The sequence below is a fragment of the Saccopteryx bilineata genome, chromosome 6, assembly GCF_036850765.1.
Source record: "Saccopteryx bilineata isolate mSacBil1 chromosome 6, mSacBil1_pri_phased_curated, whole genome shotgun sequence".
Taxonomy (NCBI): Eukaryota; Metazoa; Chordata; class Mammalia; order Chiroptera; family Emballonuridae; genus Saccopteryx; species Saccopteryx bilineata.
The window spans coordinates 160574336-160587732 of NC_089495.1; the positions used below are offsets into that span (position 1 = coordinate 160574336).

General features: G+C 54.8%; 1 protein-coding gene across 3 annotated transcripts in view; it reads right to left on the bottom strand.

Annotated features, from left to right (window-relative positions):
* Nucleotides 1-1082: 1082 nt before the first annotated feature.
* Nucleotides 1083-13397, bottom strand: part of SLC39A11 (solute carrier family 39 member 11) — a 286459-nt gene continuing 274144 nt past the window's right edge. For all 3 annotated transcript variants that reach the window (XM_066236012.1, XM_066236011.1, XM_066236013.1), the window contains exons 8-10: nucleotides 6556-6654; nucleotides 3583-3741; nucleotides 1083-2731 (exon numbers count right to left, since the gene is read on the bottom strand). In XM_066236012.1, coding sequence (XP_066092109.1) covers nucleotides 2653-2731; nucleotides 3583-3741; nucleotides 6556-6654 — 337 coding nt within the window. In that variant the 3' untranslated portion in view covers nucleotides 1083-2652. The remainder of the gene's footprint in view (nucleotides 2732-3582; nucleotides 3742-6555; nucleotides 6655-13397) is intronic.

Sequence of the window (13397 nt, forward strand, 5' to 3'; positions counted from 1 at the left end):
CAGCAACCAAGGGAGGTGGGTCTCCGGAGCACTGCCCGTTGCGTGCAAAGCTGGGCGCCGCCGCGCGTCCTGCCCCGCCCCGCGGCCCCGCCCCGCGCAGGTAAACAGCACCGCCCGCCCGCAGAGACCGCCCGCAGAGACCGCCGGGGCGTCGTCCCCGGTGCTACGCCAGGGCCCGGGGAGGTGGGGAGGCTGGAGGCCGAGGCCCTGAGGCTCCACCTCCCCACCCCCGCCCTGCTCCCCGGAACGTGAGCTCGCGCAGGCAGCCGGCCTCACCTGGCCCATGCGCCCGGCCGCGTTCTCCTTCCGCCGGGCATTCCGATCACACCTGCGGGCCGGGCTAGGAGGGATGGGGTTGACCAGGCCAAGAGGGCGGCAGCGTAGGTAAAAATTGATGGAACGCTGTACCCTTAAGATCTGTGACTTCGTTACATGTAGTCATCATACCTTAATGCCAAAGGACGGGGAAACGACAAGCCCTGGGCTGTCATTTGCTACCAACCTTCTCACCAACATATTTATAGGGGGTGGAGGTGTGGCAGGAAGTTGCTTCAGGAAAGCTTTGGGGAGGATGGTGGGAGGTCGATTTCTGCATCCCCTGGGTAAACAGAGCCATCCTTGCCCCTGGCTATGGCCACCTGGGCATGTAAGACTTCCTGGGTTAATGGTATGGAAGTCAAGGAGGGTTGAAGGAGGTTGTGAGAGAGGTGGTCAGTGTCAAGTTCGTTCCCATCCAGGACTGCAGTTCTCTGAGGGGTGGTGCTCAGGCCGAGGGACCAGCACTGGAGGCCATGGCTAATGCGATGGGGCCATGATGATCCCAGACCTCCAGTTTTCTTGATAGATATCTAATCAATGTTCAAGCCTGTTTTGCCCGTAGACCCTGTGAGGTCCCCAGAGCCTTCCGCTGGGTTCCTGATTACTGTGGTTTGCAACAGGGAATCTAACTCACCTTTCCTAACTGAGCTCTTTCCTTTGCTTTGACTGGTGTTAGAAAGATGCTAGGGCTAACTTTTCAGCTGGCTCTTACATTCACAAACCTGGAAAGAGGCAGCACTGAGAAGGACTGAACACAGCACAGGTTGCCCACAATGATATCCCTTTTATTGATATTAATCACAGTTATGAGGTCTCATTCCTCAGAAAGAAGTTTGCATTACATAGAACTACGTATGAAGACCGCACGTCATCCTAACCAATCAAGGCCCCGGATGTATCTTCCATTCTGATCGTCAGTGCTTCGAAAAAACAAACCTTGATCGGCCCTGCATGAGGTTGGCCTGTGGGGGTCTTAGGGCATTCACAGAACAGCAAGCAACCAAACATGTAAACTCAGGGCAGGTGCTGACAACACAATGCCTGGATGCCTGGCTCCCGGGCAGCCTGCTGTGTCTGTGGAGCCCACTCAGGGTCCTACAAGCGGCTCCTCTGACCAGTGAGGGCGGCAGGCCTCAGCTGTGCTTGAAGCAGATAAATTCTTTCATCCCTACTGGAGAAGCTATGTGTATGGAAGAATGGATTGGCTTCTAGTCTAGGTCAAGTTGTTGTCTGGGGTCATTTCAGAAGGAGGACTTGCTGAAAATTTACTTTAAAAAGGGAAATGTAAAAAAAAAAAAAATTCTTCTTTTCCTACCTGTTCTTCCTCTCATCCTAAGCACTCTGGCCAAACTCCAGCAAAGCTTGCTATAGCTCCAGAGTTCTGGGTCACGTTACACGTTACCAAATGGCCAGCAAGAGAAGGACCCATCACAGATGCCAAATGTCTTCAGTTAAATTAGCTTAAGCAGCTCTGTCTATAACAAAAGGACGGGTTGGAGTTCTAGCAGTTGGCTGGTGTCCCCAAGTCTCTTAGGAGAATGAAGGCTATAAACTTATCAAAATAAATGTCGTGGGATTTGGAAACCATGACAAACCACTTATTCCATACACAGCAGAGGTCTCTGATCAAAGCTACCATCTCTTCTTTTCACAGGGCTCGCTGTGTGTTCACAGTTGTAGTAATTCCCTAATTCCCTTAATTTCAAAATGTCAATCTTTGCACACACACACACACACACACACACAATTAGAGAGAGAGAATAGCTGATTTTCTTCCCTTTGTCTGTGTCCCAGTCTTGTTCAGTGTCTCCCTCGGGAGGCAGAGGAAGGTATATTCCTCCTGGGACTGGGTGGACCTTGGCAAATAGTAGGTGGCTACACACACGATGCTCCCATTCCAGATTGGGACTGACAGACGAGAGATCCTGGCCATTCTGCTCTGAGTCACTAAGCAAAGTGCTTAGGAGACTCCTTTCTGGGGAGCTTGCTTCTGTAGGCGACCTTGGGAGTCGCCGTGGGGTCCAGCGAGGGAGACTGAGGGCCGGGAGCAGAGATTTCCGTGCACGGGAATCCCACCGAAGGAAGAGTCCATCCAGGGGCCAAACAAAAATCTGTAGTTCCATTAACACCTTGAGATTCCAAGAAGAAAACCAATAGCTCCCTCAAAAGAAAAGTAAAAACTGTCACATAATCAGAGTTGATCTGGGATAATGAGATGAAAAGAGAAAGTAAAAATGTTTTAATGTGAACGAAGAGGTTCGTGGTCCCACGGAAGCCGAGCATTGCCATGTCCTCGTGCAGCAGGTTCCTGGGGTCCGAAGACTTCACTCAGCACTAGCCCAGGCCAACGTCCAGGGACATCATCACGACAAACCCCACGATGGAGGCCCAGGATGCCAGTTTCCCATTACCACTAGGAGGGAAGGAAAGGAAGAAAAGTACGACCTTAGTATGCACTCTGGGACACTGTCCACACTGAAAGCATCCCCTGCAAGGTCTAATTCCAGTAGAAAATCTCCTACCACTCTTCAGCATGAAAAGATTGATAGTTAACATTTATTGGGGCTTATACTATGCCGGGCAGGCCGATTAACTAACATGTGTCATCTCAAAAGGTGACCACGTGATTCTTCTTCTCGGTTCACAGATGTGGAAACCAAGGCTTGCCAGAGGTCACCTAGCTCGGCTCTGGGATCCACGCTTGAATAGTTAAGAGTGGTAATTAAGTTCTTGACGATTTTATTTAATCTGACCTTGTAAACTACTATAGCTTCAAAATCATGCTGTTGCAATACCAAAATGAAATAGAGAGAGGAAGCCCTCAGTCTCCCTGATACCTGGCCTGTGGACAGACAATGAGACCGTGGAGGTATAGCTTTAGCTAACAAAGCTCCCCTCTCTCCTCATTTCAGCCCCAGGAAAGTCGAGAGAAGGTGGAACAGAGGGAGGGAGAGAGGAAGGGAGGGAGAATATTAAAAAATAAGTCTGTTTCATGGGGGGGGGGCAGGCGGACAGGCAGGGCGTATATGCCACTGCCTCATATCACAGGGTCTGTCTCTCCACCCACCTGCCTGTTACCCTTCCCCCCCTTTCAGTTTCAGAGCACACAGCTGCAGGGGGGCTGAGGATGATCTTGGGAAACGGTAGGAAGGGGTGGAAATAAAGAAAGGAGTGCCAAATGCAAAAAAGGAGGGGGGGGGGGAGATCTGGATGGAGGCGAGGCCCTGACTGGGACAGACACAGACGGCAGGGAAGCTCTCCAACCTGATCTGAGCTTCAGGGATGATGTCGTCCATGACTACGTAGACCATGGCGCCAGCAGCAAAGGCCAGGGCGTAGGGCAGGAGGGGCTCGGCTAGAACCACGGCAAAGGCCCCGAAGAGCCCGGCCAGGGGCTCCACCATGCCGCTCAGCTGCCCGTACCTGCGGAGAGAGCAGAGACACGTGGCACTCACCGCAGGAGGGCCAGCAGCACTCAGCACTTGCAGCTGGCTGACTGATGCCAGAACGCGATGCGTTTACCCCACGCCATCCCTGAGCGCGGCAGCATGCAGGCGCCTCACCAGCCTGTTCACCACTGCCATTTCCCTCCCCACAACCTGCTGCAGTGCAGTGCCCCACCCCCGGGTTGTTGGGTTTTAGAGTTTTGAGTCCTCTGCATTGTTTTCTATAAAATAACAGCACTATTGAGATCTAATTCCCATGCCACAGGGCACACCCACGTCATGTGTGCAGGTCAGTGGTTTCTGTCTACTCATAAGGCTGGGCAACCATCGCCACTATCTCACTCCCAAACACTCTCATCACCCCAGAAAGAAACCCTACCCCCATTAGCAGCCGCTCCCCACGCCTCCTCCCCGAGCCCCTGGCAGCCACGACTCGACTTTTCATCTCCATGGATCTGCCTGCTCTGAACATTTCACAGAAGTGGAATCACACACTGCGTGGTCTTTCCATTGACATCTGCACTCAGCTCATAGTTGCAGGGGGCACTCCCACGGGAACACGCATCGGCACTGGATTCCTCGACGGCTGTCTCAAATCCCTTTGTGTGGATACATGTTGTTTGGCCATCCATCACTTGATGCCTATGTTGTCATTTAGAGGCCAGGACAGTGATTCAAAGAGGTAGGGACATTTCCCAAGGACAGTGTGCCTGGCACGTCTGTGGGCTCGGGCCACAGCTGTACCCCTGCTGAAAGAGCTGTGCCCATCCTCTTCTGAGGATGAGGTGTCCCACCTGGCAGTGTTTGTATGGAGAGGCTGCACCTACAACCTGCATCTTGGATTAAGGTGAGATTCTCCTTTTAAAAAATCCTTTCATTTGCACTAGGGAGAGTGCGTCTCTGTTGCTTACAACCACAGAAGTTCTGAATAAAACAGCAGCCACAGGGCACGGAGAGTTCAGGGAGGAAATAATCCCATACCTGAACTCCACAGTTGAGCCCCACCGGCAAGAGACACCAACAGAAAAGGAGTTGGGACAGCCTTCCCACTGTCCCTTGCTGTGGGCATTTGGGAACACACATTGCCTGAGCCTCAATCCTTCCATCTGTGAAATGGGAGTGAGACGACGTCCCCGCCCAGCCTCCAGATGACAAGATGGTAACAGGGCAACTTGTGGGGCCTGGGAACTCCCCCCTCCCTGCTTCCCCCTGGCTGGCAGCAGGCGGTGGGCATGGGGTGGGGGCTCGGTGCTCCTGAACCCTCTAGAGGCCGTGACCCCGCGTCTCTTTCAGGTATCTAACTCTTGGCCTTGCTTCTGCCACTTTGGGGAAAAGTAGGTTTCATGTCAAACTCAGACTGGAGGCAGAATTTTTAAAAGTTTAACCTCAGGGTCTGGACGCTGACCACGATGCCCCATTCCACTGTATGAAATGACAGTTACAACTTTCAGGCTCATGGAACTTGCATTTAAAAAACCCTCTAGGCCCTGGCCAGTTGGATCAGCGGTAGAGCGTCGGCCTGGCGTGTGGGGGACCCGGGTTCAATTCCCGGCCAGGGCACATAGGAGAAGCGCCCATTTGCTTCTCCACCCCCACCCCCTCCTTCCTCTCTGTCTCTCTCTTCCCCTCCCGCAGCCAAGGCTCCATTGGAGCAAAGATGGCCCGGGTGCTGGGGATGGCTCCTTGGCCTCTGCCCCAGGCGCTAGAGCGGCTCTGGTCGCAGCAGAGCGACGCCCCGGAGGGGCAGAGCATCGCCCCCTGGTGGGCAGAGCGTCGCCCCTGGTGGGCGTGCTGGGTGGATCCCGGTCGGGCGCATGCAGGAGTCTGTCTGACTGTCTCTCCCTGTTTCCAGCTTCAGAAAAATACAAAAATAAAAAATAAAAAACCCTGTAAGGCCATCTTGCCCTGCCCTTCACTCTAATTCTCTATTCCACAGACTCCAGCAGTGGGGAAAGCGATCACAGAGGGTGGAGATAAAGTAATCTGAGTGTGTGTAAGAACTTGCAGGTCACAGGCCCTATACAGTGGGAGGCATTTTTATTGTTGCTGTTGCCAGTCCTTTTGCATGCTATTACATCCATTCTAGAGCAGTGAATGCTTTAACGGAGAGGCGTCCCAAGGCTCAAAATCCTCAGCCGAGGGCAGAGGTCAGACTTCCAGTCTTGGAGTCACCATGGATAAGCCGGGTGACTTGAGCTGGTCACCCACACTCTGGGCCATGGTTTCCACCTTGGAACACTGGGAACCCACCTTCCATGTCACCAAAAAGGTAAAATTAAGGAACAGACTAGAAAGCCCTTTGAAGACAATGAAAACGCTAGACATCATCTCCCCAGACACTACTGACATAATCCTGGTCTTCACACTGACAAAGGTTATGATAGAAGCTATTATAATGACTCTTGGGGACAAAGGCCGTGGTGATATGAGTCCAAATGAAAGGTGACATAAAAGAAAACATAAGGGCTGCCACAGTTCTTCCCACCAGAGGGGGGAAATGCTCAACACGGAATGGATGTGGCGTGACTCCACAGAGGTGTTTTGCAATAGGAAAGATGGCCATTTGGATTAGTTTTATGGAAAGGCTAAAGGTCAAGCGATGACTTTTTTGAGGTCCCCTCACAGCTCTGGAGGTGTAAAATTCAACCAGACGGTCACATGTGACCAGAAGCTCAAGGTTTGCTTCCAGGTCAGGAGTGACTGGAGGCAAGAAGCCGGCACAGAGGACTGCTCTGGGCTTCACGTCAGCCACCACCCCAGCCTCCCGACAGCAACCCTCCCTAGCACTTACCAGAAGGCTCTCCAGTTGGAGAAGCCAGCCCCTCGCAAGGGCAGGCTGACAGCAAGGCCCTCGGGGAAGTTCTGGATCCCGATTCCAATGGCTAGATTCCTGAAAGACCCACAAGACACATGAAGGCGGTCATCCAGACACAGGCACCCCACCGGCAGAAGCCCAGGGCCTTGGCCCCATGCATCCTGTGGTGGGAGAGATCCAGGCAAGGCTGGGGCCGGGGGAAGAGGAGAAAGGTTGGGGCACGTGTAGCACAAGGAGAGGAGGGGGCAACATGGGTCCATCACCCCTTCGTGCTGTCCTTGGTCCCTGGGGACACTCCAGTTTTATGTTGCTACAGTATAGCAGAAAACATGCTGGCTGGGTGGTAGGATGGTCCCAGTCCTGCCACTTAACTGTACAGCTTTGCATAAATCACTTCACCATACCTCAGGTCGTCGCCTAGAACAGGAAGGGGGTAAGTGGGGATTGCTGCACCTACCGTAGAGGCCTGCTGCGACCAGTGACCTAATGCCTATGAATGCCCAAGGCGTATGAGCTGCTCAGTGCATTCTGGTTCCCATCCCTCACGGCGTGGGGATCCGACACATCACATTCTATCAAGAAGCAATTTCAGAAAGGGAACAAGAAAGGATGCAGAGTCAGACAGAAACTGGGTCTTCTGGGTGGACTCTCCATGTGGGTCTGGACCTGGCCCCACATTTCTTTGTTCCCCATGTGGCTCACTAGGGTCCTCTCTCCTCCTGCCTCTGCAGGACACTGTGCTGTGCAAACTGGTCAGCTGGTCAGAGCCAAGCCTTGAGAGCCCGCTTCATGCACAAACCAGGTATTGGGATGCAAAGGGAGGGAGCGGCAGAGACCGTGCAAGTGCAGTGTGTGACCTGGGAGGGAGAGGCACGCACATCAATGGAGAAGCCCCGTTATGCACACTGCAAACTACTGCAAGGGAAATGAACGTCAACTTTCAGAGGAAGCGGAAGCGTCAGTCTGAATGCATCGGAAGGCAGTGTTAGAGGGTCTACCTTGGGGACAGGTCCATGGGGCAGCCCCTCCACAGAGGACCCACCTGATCACCAAGGAGCTCAAGGGTGTGAGAAGAGGGTGCGACTTGGCAGGCAGTGCCGGACATGCGGCCCGAAGGCTGTGGGTAGGTGAGGTAGAGAAGGGAAGCTGCACCATCACTCGGCAGGCAGTGCCGGACATGCGGCAAGAAGGTTTGTGGGTAGGTGAGGTAGAGAAGGGAAGCTGCACCATCACTCGGCAGGCAGTGCCGGACACGCGGCCCGAAGGCTGTGGGTGGGTGAGGTAGAGAAGGGAAGCTGCACCATCACTCGGCAGGCAGTGCCGGACACGCGGCCCGAAGGCTGTGGGTGGGTGAGGTAGAGAAGGGAAGCTGCACCATCACTTGGCTTTCTAGTCCATTTGCTCATGCCTGTCCCTCTTGCTAACAGGAATCCACCCATCAACTCTGGACAGCGACAGTACTCCACCCTGTCCTCCTGCTCTTTAACCGCCCCTGCCTCCTGGGACAAGGACACACTTGCTGCCTTGGATGGTCCCGTTCGGCCAGCCCTGGCCATGATCTCCTGTTCTATCCTCCAGCAAAGAGCACCAGGGACCATCCTCAGTGTTTAATATTGAACCTTTTTATTGGAACTCAGCCTGTACTGTCTTTTATCCCCCAACTCACACACATAAGTTTCATAAGAGGCTCAGGCACATGGGAGGCTACAGGGTTAATGTCTGCCTGGGACACATAGGAAAACACTGACCTTACCAGAATCATGCATGTATTTCATTTACCGAACTCTCATCCTGTCCCTTCTTAACAGATTTACACTTCCCCCCTACATCCAACCATTAGCTCATCAAAGTGATGGCATCTGGAAAAATTATTAGTTCTTTAATAAAGGAAATGTTCTGGTATCTTAGGGACGAAAGGTCGCTCGCTTGACAACTGTTCATAAAATGAAACGGACAGACAAGAAGACACCCTGGTCCACCCAGCCCACGGCGTGTCCACCAAGGGCCCCTGGCTACCTCACTGTCTGCTGGCCTCTCTTGTGGGTGTGTTTGGTTCCCGCCCATGTTAATCTAAGGCAGCTCTCTCTTTTTACTTCTGAGAGAGGAAAGGTTCAGACAAATGCTGACCTTATCCCATGATCCACGGGGCACACAGGGAAAGTTTGTAAATATTTTAGGCTTTGAGGAGACTGGGTCTCTGTCACTGTAGTGGAAGAGCAGCTAATATGTAAGCAAATGAGTGTGGCTGTGTTCCAATAAAACTTTATTTACAAAATGAATGTCTGGTAGTGGGCTGGATTAGGCCCAGAAGTGGTAGTTTGCTGATCTTTGCCCTAATATCTCAGTGGCTGCAGAAAGATCTGACCACATGGGACCAAAGACCCAATGTGGGTCCTCTAATGAGCAAGGTCAAGGTGTCTGACCAGATCTCCAGGACCTTGTCAGATGTGGAAACAGCACACTTGGCTGGCTTGCTGTCCATTGCCGTCACCTGACCTCATGTTTACAGACGAAAGCATGCCTTCTCCTGGTCTGACCATGATGAGTTACCAGCCCAATGTCCAAAGTCCTTGCCATGACATGGCACCGACTGCAGCCATCCACCAGGCGGGCTGTGGAAGCCTCCTCCACATCCTGTCCAGGAGCCACCATCCTGATAAGCAGCACAGAAACTCTATTCTTCTATCCCTGGCAAGCCAGGTCACCTCTGCCCTGCCCCAGCTCTGCATGGGGCTCCCAGCCCAGTCAGGTGCCCCGCCCCTGGGATCCTGCCAGGCAGCTCTCAGGGCGCCGTCTCACCGCTGATCACGGAATCTCTCCCCAGGGCTCCTTGGCTCCTTTGCCCAACAGCAAGGGCTGGACCACAGCTTCCCTGTCGTTCCCACCTGCATATGTCTCTTCTTAATTTGGCTTTCCTACACACACACACACACACACACACACACACACACACACACACACCCAGCATGGTATGGTCCCTTGCTCCATTCTAGGCCATGCATCTGTTAGGGGTGACCTGACGGACAGGCTTAGTTCCTTCCACGCTCTCTGCACCCTTTCCCACTGGCTTCAGCTCTGGACCATGAATTAAACCCAGAGTTCTCCTCCCTGGCTCCACATTCCATTCACCATAGACCTAAGACGTTACCAAAGGGGATGAGGATGAGGATGATGACTGCACTTGCGTCCCTCTCAGGGGCCCCTTCCTTGCCATCCTGACACCCAGCTGAGGAGCTTCTCAGGGTGGCCCCAGCTGTGAGCCAGGGACGCCAGTGGCCACTTGTGAATGCATCAGGCGGCCTGCAGACAGGGTGCTTTCTGGGCACAAAACCCGATTTGGAGAGACTCGGAGGGACCTTTGAAAACCAGGAGCAGGGGCATCAAAGCAGAGGGTCACTGTGGAGACAGGACACATTAACAACAGTGATAAGATAATGGCCACTCTGTGCCCAGGGAGGCAAGGAGCAGAGGGCAGCAGTGCTCCAGTGGGCAGGGCTGGTCCCTCAGCAGTGGAGGCTGGGAGTTGACTTAGGAGCAGTGAGGACGTGGAATGGCGAGCAGGGATGGGCACCGTGCCACACTCACGCCCTCCTGTAGTCTTGCTGGGCTCTCCCTGCAGCCTCCACACCAATGGGACTTCCTACAGACACCCCAAGGCAGTGGAGCCTGGTGGGCCACCCCTCCACTTTTAACCTTGGGAAGCAAAAGCCCAAGTGAGAGGCTATGAAGATTCAAAGCAGGACTCCAAAACAGGGGAAACCCCAAACTTTGCCCTCAGGGACAGTGGAGCCACTATCTCTGTCCTGTCATTCCTGGCCAGAGCACAGAGACACCATTACCAGTCTGGACCACGGCAAGATAGTGGCAAGGAGAGGGAAGTAGGAATGAAGGACTCTTTGAGGGGAGAAACCATTGGCTAGCCCCTGACTGCATCCCTGCCCTCTGGTGGGGTCAAGCAAAGCCCAATGGTGACCTGTCACCCAGGCTCAATTGGGAGTAACAAGGCAGGGGAACCCATGGAAAGGGCCAGGAGGGCCTCCATGGCAGAGGAGGGGCAGGGGAGGAGGAAGAGTGTGTGTGAGGGGGGGTACAGGGCGGGTCTTACTGTGGGGCTGTCACTGCAGGGCATGGGGCAGACGGCGCCTGGGGGCTGGCCTGCAGCTGCAGCAGCAGAGCAGCCTGAAGAAGTCTCTCCCCGGGAAAGCAGAGCCCAGGGACTGTGTGGGAGGGTCACCTCTGGGGAGGAGCTGGATTTAGCTTAGAGCATTCAGAGGTCTCCTTTTTTCCTTTAAGGATCTGAATTTGCTAGGAAGGCGACCCGGTCAGTGTTAGGGAAAGTGGGGCTGTTTTTAAGTTCATATCCTAGGACTCTGTAGTTTCTGTTTTGTGTGTGTGTGTGTGTGTGTGTGTGTGTGTGTGTGTGTGTGTGTTTTAAATGCCACTCTGCAAGAGCGAACGGCAAGCAGGAAGGGGACAAATGTCAGTTTGCTTCTTTGACTTGGGCCGGAGGTGAGCAGCTGTGGGCTCTCGCCACGGAGCTCTCTCTTCGGCAGTTAAGCAAGTGTGTTAAGAGGTCAGAAGTCCCTGAATGCTGCTTGAGTTTTGTAATGGGCACCAGGGTGCCCAACTGCGCAGGTCTGCCTGGGACAGAGAGGTTTCCTGGGACTGTGGACAGTCAGTGCTGAAGCCAGGAAGTCCCAGGCCGTATGGATGACTTGGCCATCCTCAGAAGCACCCAGAAACCCCACGGAGGGAAGAGGCAAGCCTGGGTCAGAATTCCAGTCTGCCACAGAGGCTGGTCACACAATTCTGGGCGCTGGGCAGGCGCTTTGTAAGAAGGCCCTATCCAGCACTTCTGATGGGTCAGCACAAGCTTCAGCCACCTCTGGACCTGTTAGACGTGTCTCACTGCACCCTCACCAGCCCCGTGGGAGCCACGTCCGTCTGTGTGGGTCTCTCGTCTCCAGCCCAGCCCTGAGCTGGCCGGGTCCGGCCGGGGCAGCAGTGACAGCGGCAGACACTGTGCTCTCTGTCTGGGGCAGGGACCCAGGGGCGTTTCAAGCTGCTTAGGGCAGGAGGCAGAAGGAATGCCCCAGGGGTGGGGGGACCCAGGAAGGAGTGGGGACGGCACCGGACCCTGACAGGTGTGGGCGGCCGGGCCCACGACGGGTGCCAAGGAGGTGCAGGCCGGGAGGAGGTGCCCACTCTCCAATCGGATGCAAGGGCAGAAGCAAAGAGCCCGAGGCTGCTTTCCAGTGCCTCTCAGGGACAGTGCTGGCCCTCAGCCTGCTAGTTAGGGACCCTAAGAGGTGGACCACAGGAAGAAAGGCCACCCGGTGGGCAGGTTCCTGGTCTTCCCGGAGGCTTGGAGGCAGCCAGAGGCCTGACCCATGTCTTCCGGGGGCAGGGCGACCTTCTTTCCTCCCGCATCCTCCCCCAGTTCAGCCCTGGAGTGAAGTCAGAGAACATGCCCTGGGCCTAAGTGGAGGCCCCTTGTTCAACACCTTCGCTGTTAAGGTAGAAAACAAAGGTACAGAGAAGTTCACTGTCTTTGAAGGTGATGTGACACATTGTGAGTAAGAGACCTGTGACTCAGTACCACCTACGAGAAGCCTGGCCTTCACTTCATCTGTAATATGGATATGAAACACCCCGCTCCCATCCTCAGGGTTCTCCAGGGGACGGGAGGCGATCACAGTGGAGTGCTGGCCATAGCTCACAGCCCAGAGCGGACGCTCCTTCCACGGTGGCTTCTGTGAGTCAACCCTGTGGAGCTCCCTGAACGCCCGGCAGGCGACCTCCCCGGCCTCGCGCTCTCTCCTCTCTCGCTCGCTCACGCTCCTCAGCCTTTTGGTCTGTGGCTCCCTGCTCAGAGCTGGGGCCGAAACAGTAGCTTCCCAGCAGTGACTCCTGAGCCCCCCACGCCGCCCCGGGCCACGTTCCAGAGCTCCCTTTGAGGACTTTACAGCCTGAGAGAGGCCAACGAGACCTGCCCACGGATACGGACAGGCCAGCGCACCCGACCCATGCCGTAAGAGAACTGACTGCGCAAGGCCGCAGGACAGCTCTGGCAGAGAAAGGGGATCCAGGAGAGAAACTGACATCTAAGGTGGACCCTGAAGGATGGGGGTCGTTCTACCAGCTAGACAGAGACTGTCTACCAGGGCGAGGGTTGGGGGGGTACATTTCCTACAGGAAGAAGGAACAGTGTGAGCAAGGGTGTGAGGCAGTCGGCGAGGGGACCTGGGTCTTCCTTTCCGTCTCCTTCCCCAACGATGTAAAGCCAACAACACGAACACAAACAAGAAATCGCAATGGAGTCAAAGCCCTCTCTCCTGGACACCGCCTTCCCGAGAATCCTCTCCGGGGACAGCCACGTCTACTGGCTTTTGAGGGAGGACCTGAGTGCTCACTGCAATGGCCCAGCCCCACCTCAGGGGCCTTCCCAAGGCCAAGTGTGAGGCTCCACCCCATCTTTGGAGGCAGAGCCTGTGCTAAACGAGATGCTCAGAAGGGTTCCCTTGAAATCCATTAGTCTGCTGTCTCCACTCAACCCTTGCATGGGAACACCTGGGGCCCCGGGCCGGGAAAGCGGTCAGCCAGGCACCGGCACCAGGAGCCTGAGCCTGGGCCTGGGGCAGCGGGGGGAACGCAGACCCGCCATGACCACCGACTGGCGGCCAAACCAGCTCACCTTTCCTTACCACACCCCGTGGGAGGGAGCCGGAGGTCCTCGGGCTAGAGTTAAAATGATGGCAATCGTTGCTGCCATTTATTGAGAGTTACTAAGCGCCAGGCATGGTTGTAAGCGTTTTACC